A 10,146-nucleotide genomic window follows, 5' to 3' on the forward strand; every position below is an offset into this window, starting at 1 on the left:
CTTTCAATCCGTTGTTGGGTCTCTTCTAGAGATGGAACATGTTCAAAAATATCATAATCAGGACTAGTTTCCAAAAACGAGTAACCAGTACTACAGTGTTCCTGATTTTCTTGCTCGTAAGACCAATTCGCGTGTGGATAGTAATTGGGATCACCATGGTATGAACCATAACCTTGAAAAGGTTGGCGTTCCCAACTACTATTCCCACCATGGCCATAAAACTGATGATGTCCATATTCAAATTCAGGTCGATACTCATTGTATTGGCTTCTATCATACCAGTTCGACATTCTTAATTGCAAGGGAATTCTATACAATCACAAATAAGGATGACTCGACCAAATCAAACCTACTGATTTCTAGCAAACAAAAAGCATGATGGCTCCACTTAGATTGTTAGACCAGCTTCTAATCCTTCGAAAGGGAATTCGTTACAATTTAAGAAAACCCCTCTGGAATCAATCCGAGTCAAAGTAAGTTGAATTGAGGCGAGGGAAGCTCAGTGGAGCATTGATACCCAAGGCCTCATCGCTATCACAAGGCGGCGCAGTCACGCATTCAACTCACAGAAACCATTATGAACTTCGAGGTATGCTTAAAAGAGTAACCAATATTTTTCGAATGACTTTCCTATTAAGCTCGTTACCCTATCGGTCTCGTTCTAGTCCAAATTTTAAGGCTTAGGTTCGCGTTGGTTACGTGTTCCTAAGGCGGGCAAGAAGGAAACGGTGATGATATCCGAGTCCTTATCTTGATTTGGCCAGGCCTTGCCCTTTACTAGAAAATTAAAACAGCCGGTTCAGTCCTCAACATATATTCACCTTAAGGCATACAGTAAACCCGCTTGCAGGAGATTCGAGGGTGTTTCGAAAGACTTACCTCCCGTACCAGACGGGCGATGAACCGCTGTCGACTCGGGCCACCGACTCCAATGTCAGTGTGCGAACCCGAGGGGCCGAGACGATATTGTAATCGTCGTCCTTCCCTGCAAACAGTTATATTTAAAAAAAAATTATAACCCTTCCGTAGGGTTTAAAATTAAAATAAATTGTCCAAAGTCCAGTCCAAAGAAAAGAAAATAATAATAATAATATTACTATTTTTCCTATTTTCAATAAAAGCCCTCAGAGGCACGTTTCATAATAATAATACTAATAATAATAATAGGTATTGTTATTCAAAAGGGTGTTGGTTCTCAGCTTGTAGCTAGGTTACCAACACTTTCCATGTAATATTACTCTTTTTCCTATTTTCAATAAAAGCCCTCAGAGGTACGTTTCAAATAAAAAATAATAATAATAATAATTACAAAAAAAATGGAAAGTCTCTTAAAAAAATAAAATAATAATTCTCTCTCCTTTTTTTTTCTCCTTTTTTTTGCTTTGTCTTTTTCCCTTCTCTTTTAGCTTTAAGATTTGATTCCAAGGTCTTTAGTATCCAACTTCAAACCTGTAATACAAATACACACCAAAGAGACGTAAAAAGAACAAATGGAATAATAAAAAAAAACCTAAAAATTCTATCTAAGCACAAATCTGCGTCGGTGGCGCCAAAATGATTAAGATTTTTGATTGTGATTGTAGTAAATAAGATTCGTTTCAGACTTGTGAAGGAAATGGAATTTTAGATTTAATAAAATTATATATACAAAAATATTAACAATGGGTGCGAGAGGTAACCAAAACACTAGATTCCACTATTATGCAAAATTTAATGATAAATATTTCAAAACTCTATTCAATTCTTAAGTCCTCTTTTATCTTTAGTTCACTATCAATCATACAGATTCTCAAACATTATTTGTAAACCTTAAGCATAGATTATCAAGAGATTAAACCAAGCATAACCTATCAAACTGAATAACAAATAATTAAGACAATCATTCAAATAATTTAAAACTCTGCAAAAGCAGCGATTAGGTGAATTATATAATTAAATGAAATAGTTACCCATTTATGTTGCGTGAATAGCTTCCTTCATTGCCTTGGTTATGAGGGAATTAGCTCATCATAGTAAAAATGCTCTCAAAATAATTTATTATGGCCCAAAAATGGTTTACAAATGATGAGAATGAGAGAAATAAAATTCTAAACTCTCCTCCCACTTCTCCTCCCCAGCAGCGGCGCCATTTTGTTGTAATATTAATATTGCGATAAGTAGGGGATTCGTTACTCGGACTTGAAAAGATTTAAAAAATATATGTACAAAAAATGTCACGGGATCAAGAGACACTAGGACTCAGGATTCCACCATAATCATTCATATAATTAATATATTTATTCCCAAAACACTTATAGCTCACATAAAAATAGGGACTCTAATTCTTTCCAAGGTAGATTTTTTAGAAGATTAACTGTAAATCGAAAGCATGGAATATCAAAAGTACTAAGACCAAGCATAAACCATCAAAAGAAATGGCAATCAATTAAGAAAAATCATATAACTATTTATAAAAAGTGCAAGAAGTCATGAAAGAATTAAATAAATTATTATATGCGTGAAATATGGCTTCCTCCATTATCCCAGTGTTGGGGGTTTAGCCTCTCATATTATTCATGTTCTCAAAATAAAATTTTATAGCTAAAAAAGTTGATTAAATGATGAGAAAATATTAAACAGAGATTTCGCAACAGTTATAAGCGTTACAATTGCGATGTTAACTGTTGCGCTGCATAAACAAAACTTAAGTGCAGTAAAGAGCGACACAACCTGAGCGTTGTAAACAGCGACACTTTCTGTCTGCGCTGGAACTGTTGAAGAACGACGGTCTTTGGACAGTCTGTTCTTCGTCTTCTTCTTCCTCAGCAGCAGCAGGAAGCTCTCCTGCAATGGCTACTGGTGCTCCTACCTTGCTCCTCTGACTCTCTTTCGACCGCCAAACTCTTGATAAAGCTTCTCTGAACTCTCACAGGACTTTTTATACTCGAAAGGCCCAAAAATCTCTTGGTTTAATCCTGAATATCTTCTATTATTCTTCATGGCCTCGTCCGTTATTTCTTTCCCTGTGGACTCTGATTTCTCGTTAATAACAGATATTTGGTTTTTAATAACTTTCCAAACTTTGTTAAGATAGGATAGAAGCAAATCTTATGATATCTTCTGCTGATTAATCACCATATCTTCGAAATATGTTCACACTCCTGCTGTTGACGCTGTCTTCCTCCAACAGATTATCCAACCCATTTTGATTAGTTAAACTGCCCAAACTAACTTTGTTTGATCAATACAAGTCCATCCCAATCATTTACAGCGATTAAATCTCGTTAAAACATCCCGAGAATTCAACTCCAACATCTGCAGCGTCTGCATGCAATATTCCCGCCGGAAGAACAAGCCAGAATCCTGTTAATCCTTAAATCCATCATTCTAGCCCAAATGGATCAAAACCAACACATACATCATCCCTTTCTAGCCCATAGGAGTAAACCCAATTAATTTCAGCCATTGAATCGACCTGAAACATCCTCAAAATTCAAACCCTAATTCTGGCAGTTTCAAAAATATTTTTCCCGCCAAAACTGTTCTTGGTGTTTTGATCAATTCCTGATTATCCAGCCAATTCTAACTGAATCTGAGACCATTATCATCCCTGTTAAGCTCAATGGAAGATTCCCAATAATTTTTAGCTGTTTAATCTCAATCTAAGTCCTCCAAAATCCTAACCCTAATTTGACAGCACTATTCACCCATTTTCCCTCCAAAATTCAAATATTTGAAATGAAAATAGTGTCCCCCTAATCCAGTTTGGGTGTCCCTTTAGCAATTTGGGCTGAAATAGTAACTCAAATAAAAAACTCATTGGCGCCAAGCGTTTGGGTGGAAATAGAAATTTTTCTGGGTTCTTCCGGGACATTTCTGGGATGTTTCCGGTGCATTTCTGGGGTACTTCCGGTGCGCTATCAACGGAGCTCCAAACGCCGCATTTTTAACCAATTTTGCCGCAAAAAAGATTATTTTTCTAAAAACACCTATAAATAAAAAAAACACCATAATAAGTACAAAAAAGGGCACTAACAGTATATACAAATGAGATATATTAGACACATAAATGCGTCTATCAATAAATACCTCTAAGATTTCGATTTTCACTACGAAGATTCTCGGCATCAACATTCGCAACTTCGAGTTCTCCTCTCAACTATTGCACTTCCTGGATTTCCCCTTTTATTCTAGTGACTTTCTTTTCTAAAGAAGCATTATGTTGTGAAAGTTACAGCTGGGAACAACTATATTCAAAATGCCCTTCAGCTAAAATCATGCGACGATGAGAGTCCTAAAGAAGAAAGAAGATAAAGTTAAGAGATTAAGAGGTCATAATTAAAATAACATGAAAGAAGATAAAGTTAATATATGAGAGATAGTTACCAAGACATCTAGAGCAGCGTGAAAACTATGATCAATTTGAGAGAGGATCTCATTTCTTGTAGCTTTATCAGAAGGGAATTCGCACATAAGCTTACTCAAAGCTGAACATATGCGAAGTTTGCAAGGATCATTGGTTAAAGATTGAGTAGAATTGATAATATCGGATAGAGCTTGAGAAGCAGACTTCACATTATCCAAAGCTTTCTTACTCATAAAAAGGGAATTTAGTAAAAAATGAGAAGATGAAGAAGAAGGAATAGACATAGAAGGGGAAGTCATGGAGAAATCTGTAGGGATAGACAAATCAGCAGGGATTGATTGAGAATCGGTATTGATGAACGAAGAGGAAGTTTGATCCATATTCAATACATTCGCAGAGGCAATAGTGGAAGCACCTTTTACCCCTTGATCAGCAGCAGGTTCCTTTTCAGGAAAAATTTCTTCAAAAGTAACAGAGGCATTCACATCAGAAGCTTGAACTAGAGAAATAGAAATATTTGCCTCAGGAGTTTGAGTTGTTACAGGAGTAACAGGAGAATTTGTGTGCAAAGGTTGAATTGTTGTTATAGGGGTGACATCTCCGACATTAAAATCAAGAATAGAGAGGTTCGACTTAATCGCAGTAAGCTTGCGAGATTCTTAGTTTTAGGTCCTTTGGCATCACCCATGTCAGAATTGGAAGTCTGCGAAAACAAAATAGATAAGAAATAGAGGCAACAATATTGTTTTAAATTTTTTTTGGGTATTTCTTACTCTTTGTTATGTGAAGCCTTCCTCTTATGCGATTCTTTACTCTCGACACTAGAAGAAGATTTAGAAGTTATTCTAAGAGCACTTAGAGAAGAACTTTTCCTGCAACAGTATGGGAGTTGGGTTAGCCAAAAGTAACCGTTGTAATCAATAAATCATGATAGAAGAAAACAAACTTTGATTCGGGATTCATGAGGATAAAACAGCAGCAGCAGAAAAAAAGGAACAGCAGCGGCAAGAGAGAGGATAGATGAAAAGTGTAGTTGCAGACGATGAAAGAAAGAGGAGAGGATTATTTTCCACGAAGAACCAATAAATAGGTAAAAGAATATGACCGGTTGCAAATGGTTGAACCAGTAAAAAGGAAGAAAATCAACATGTGTAAACAGATAAACTTGAATTCCGGAAAATTGTCGGCAAAGCAAAGTGTAAAAAGACAAGCATATGCGATAATATAGGGTGGGAGTTTCTCATATCGCTCACCCTGTATAATAAGCGAAATGAGAAGAGGCAGAATGTAGGAGTGAGATATCGCACATGTTAGTAAGTATGCGAAGTGAAGGCTATATAACTTAAACGAGGGAGATCGCACACAGCAAGGTTGAGATGACGTAATGGATGATGTCAGCAAAGTCACGAGTAAAGTGTGAAGATTTGTGCGAAGTATGGTCTGTGCGAGAACGAGTGATTGTACATGAGCGAGTGTATCGCATAGAGATTCTGAAAATAAAGGATCTCTTAGCTGTCATCCACTATGTAAGATCTTATATAAAGAGGAGAGTTTATTACTTGTGTGGAGTTCTTTTGGTGAGTGTTAGATAAGAAATCAGGAGAGAGAAAGTAAATCTAGGAGCAAGTAAGATTGTTATAATACTTGTATCCATCTTGTAAACCAACTTAAGTCTTGATAAATCAATGGAGAGTTTAATGATGATTACCTAATATTGATTATAGTTATAGTGGAGTGTGGTTGTGAGGATACTGGTTGAAGTGTAAGTGGTAGACAATCGAACTGTGAAATTGTATGTCATATTGAGAAGCTGAAGTTGTAAATGGAATGAATGGGGGATGGTTGTGTTGAGTTTCAGTGTAGGTAACGGAGTGGAGAAGTTGTAGCAGGGTTGAACTACAAAAGATGGAGATGAGCTGGATATTGGCAGTTGCAATGCAGGCTGGAACTAAAATGGGGTTGTTGGGTTGGATTACCTTTGGTTAAGACGTAACACTGAGCTCTTAGTATATGTGATTAGATGAATATTAGGATGTGGCAGAGATGTTTGAACTGAGATTCAATATGGAGGATTGTTGTATTGAATTGAATCAGAGTGGAAATAGATAGAGAAGAATATTCAGAAGATTGATTGTGTCATTACAGGTGGAATGAGAAAGAGAGGTTGTGGTGTTTTGAATGGAAATCTCAAGTGAAGTCTGGTGGTAGTGCTGAGTTAGGAATGAATTGAAGTTGTTGGGATTATAAGAATTCTCGAGTTAGAATTGGTGTAGAGTCTGAGTTTAGATCAGATTGTATGATTATGCAGATGTATTAGATTTCAATATTTTGAATGATAGAACTCTATTAGAATGAACAATTCATATTTGGATCATGAATAGAATCAGGTTGGATTAGTGTCCTTGGCCTGAGCAATGGCCTGTACCAGGCTGAACTATGTGTTCTCGTTATCCATGCTTTTCGTGTATTTATATGAGGTTGTTAGGTCTCTGTTTTTGTGCTGGTTTCCTATCTTGGGATCTTATAGTCATTATATGGGATCTTTATATGGGATTCTATGATGGGTTTTTGCCTGTTTAAATTATAAATTGACTATATTGTGCTTGCATAGGGTTGTATGGGACTGGGGTTTTGCCTATTTTGTCTATTTTTTCATTTGTTAAGATGCAGTTTTGTGGTTGCACCAAAAGCTATTTATGCCTTTTCGGTGTTTATTGTGACAAGGTGTAATTAAATTGTTAAGAACAGAACAAGTACTCTTTTAAGTTATATTGTTATTGCAGTAGTCTATCTGATTCAAGTAGTCTTTTTGATTCTAATTAGTCTATCTTGATCTATTAGAGATATAGCTATGGAGAAGTTAGTCGTGCAGAAGCTCAAGGTAATTTCCAAGTTCTGTTTGTGTTTGATTTTGAACATAAGTTTCGTATATATGTAAATATTGATAGTATTTCAATTTCTTGTATTCCGATTTACAGGCGTTTCTTCTTCCCTGTGTTGCTGGTCATCTCACTTTTGGTCCATGGCCACTTCAGAGCCCTACAGCGTAGGCATGCTGAAGCATGCGAAGCACTTTTTGCCAACATCCCCAACAGACCATACTACTCTGGCATCTGGTTCAAGATAGCGGTTTTCACAATTGTACCCGCTACCATGTGTATCGCAGCCCTCGATCTCGGGTTTTACTTCGCAGCACTCACAGCTCTACTCTACACAAGTTTTGTTCTTTGCATTGGCGCACCTGGAGTGATAATGATAAGGCACTTGATTCTGGAGCACGGCATACAGATCCCCAAGTATGTTATACTAATTTCAGTCGCAGTCTTGATGCATGTCTCGCAATATGATGACGACATCTATTTCTTTAATATATCTGTGGTTACTACGCTTGTTGCGATTATTGCAAGTCAGTTGGCAAAGGATCCTTCAGGATTTACTGATGGGATAGCTTATGGCTACCTAACTTTGGCATTTAAAGATTTATTCCTAACACCAAAGCCTGTTGTCCACATTTTGTTTGCTACTGGTCTCTTTGCCCTTTTGGCTCTTAAAACAAAAGGAGAAGAAGAAGAAGCAGTGGAGATTCCTGCTGTCGGAGCTGATGAGGATGTCTGGGGTTGTCTTATGCCTGAGGATTAGTAGATGTTGAGTGGGATTAGTACGAAAGAAACACTAACATTGCTCTTTTGTAATAATTAGATGTGGTAGAATCCCTTTCCTTTTTCTCTTCTTTCGGATTACGGTTTCAATTACTATCTACTTCTATTATTGGATTTTTGAAATGATTGTTTAGTTTCTGTCAATTTTTTTATCTTGTTAAATAAATGGTTGAGGTGGGTCTTTGGCTAATTTATCTGGCTTTGCATAAAATGCGCGTTTATACTTGGAGAAAACCCCTCAGGAATATGCTTAGGCTAAGCAGCTTAGCTGTTCCCAAAAGTTTGTAATCTGCTATTTTATAAAACTGGTAAATCCTAGTAGTATTTTCTTGCCATTCTATGCCTGTAGTCGGCAGTGGATTTAATGAAAAAAGTAGCAGGGTTAAGGGGTCGGCTTATCTGTCATAAAGAAGAAATTAAAAAATGTGGTGAGCTTGCACAAAGTAAGTAGCAATGCCGCCAAGATGAGTTTTTTTTTTTATGCCAAAGAAATTTTTATTAACTAAGAAACCACTTCCAAATCTGACAAAAGGTACCTCTCAATAACCCTAGGTGGCTCAATGTGCCATTCTCTAGTAATACCATTGCCTGCAAAACTTAGCTAGTTTATCCGCAGGTTTATTGCAAATTTTAGACATAAACTTACAATCTCATTGTGGGATATTTTTTAGACTATCAATGGCATCCAACAGAATGTCTTCATTCTTCCATGCAACAGCTGGTGTAGAGTTATTGATGTAGCTATCAATTCCTTGCAAATCTGTTTCAAAAACAATGTGTGTATATCTTAGCTCAATACCCCATCTAATTGCATCAAGAAAAGTCAGGCACTCTGCTTGTTCCGAGCTCCTTATTCCTGCATACCGTTTGAATTTCCAGCCCCGCCATCTTCCTGCAAAATCACGTACAACAATAGCAATTCCAGTTAGTCCTGTAGTAGCATCATATGAAGCATCAAAATTAAGAGCATAAAATGGATAAGCAAGTGGTTTCCACTTTGGCAACACCTTCCTAACTAGCGGGCCTATATTAGTAGTTACTGAGACACTAGAGTTAAGCTTCTCAATATAACTAGCAAAGGATATAGCCTTTTTAGCAACCACTGTCGGATCAGCTGTTTTTTTTTCTGAAATTGGACTTCGCATCTCTCATTCCAGATTGACCAGGAGACGATCATTGCAGTATTCAGCACTACAGTATGGTTCGACTGATGTTGAGGTTGTATCATCCAGCTTTCAAACATGACAGTAATGCTGTTATGAGCCCCTGTTAAGATACCAACACCACCAGAAATATGCATCCAGAATGCCCTAGAGAAGGGGCAGTTAAAGAGAATATGCATGAGTGATTCATCAAACTGATTGCACAAGGGGCAAAGGCATTTTATATATCTGCAATTTATTGCAAGCCTGACTTTGGTAGGCAGAGAATCTGTGAGGCATTTCCACCATAAATGCTTTACTCTAGGCCATGTATGTATATTCCAGAACTTCTTCCAGCTAATGGTAGAGTTTTGTATTTTATTAGAAGTTTGCAGATTACCCATACTTAGCTCATGCAACCTGTTGTAAGTGGATTTTAGAGTGAAAACCCCATTATGTGTCAGGTTCCAGATTAGTTTGTCTTCAGCTTCAGTTGGTATTCTCATATTCAGAATCAGATCCATAACGTTACTATCAAACAGGTGGTGGAGTAGTTCACTATTCCATTGACTGATATCTTGTAAGAAAATATCTTTAACCCAGATATAGTGTTCACTATCTGCCACTCCTTGCTTCGGTGTTGGTGGTGTATCCATTCCAGGTACCCATACATCAAGCCAAATCTTGATCTTATTACCCCTTCCTAGTCTCCATTTGCAGTGCTGCTTTATGAAAGTAAGTTGTTTCTGAATGCCCTTCCAAGCCCATGAGTAGTTGTTTTTCATATTTGCATGAAGAAAGCTTGTACCACGGAAATATTTTGATTCTATAGCCTTGACCTATTGTTCTTCCGAGTTTATATAGATTCTCCAAGCCGCTCTTACAAGAAGAGCCTGATTAAGGATTTTCAAATCCCTAAGTCCTTGTCCACCTAATGTTTTGTGCAAACTTAAATATTTCCAAGAAGTGATACATACCTCTCTTATCTTTAAAACCTCAC

General features: G+C 37.0%; 1 protein-coding gene across 1 annotated transcript; it reads right to left on the minus strand.

Moving 5' to 3' along the window:
* Positions 1-8,654: 8,654 nt before the first annotated feature.
* On the minus strand, positions 8,655-9,931 carry LOC113295355. The gene is made up of 2 exons (XM_026543694.1): positions 9,168-9,931; positions 8,655-9,075 (listed from the first exon to the last, which is right to left on the minus strand). The coding sequence occupies exons 1-2, from the start codon at positions 9,929-9,931 to the stop codon at positions 8,655-8,657; spliced, it is 1,185 nt and encodes a 394-aa protein (XP_026399479.1).
* Between the last annotated feature and the right edge of the window lie 215 nt (positions 9,932-10,146).

The sequence above is a fragment of the Papaver somniferum genome, chromosome 7 (assembly GCF_003573695.1).
Source record: "Papaver somniferum cultivar HN1 chromosome 7, ASM357369v1, whole genome shotgun sequence".
NCBI classification, from domain to species: domain Eukaryota; kingdom Viridiplantae; phylum Streptophyta; class Magnoliopsida; order Ranunculales; family Papaveraceae; genus Papaver; species Papaver somniferum.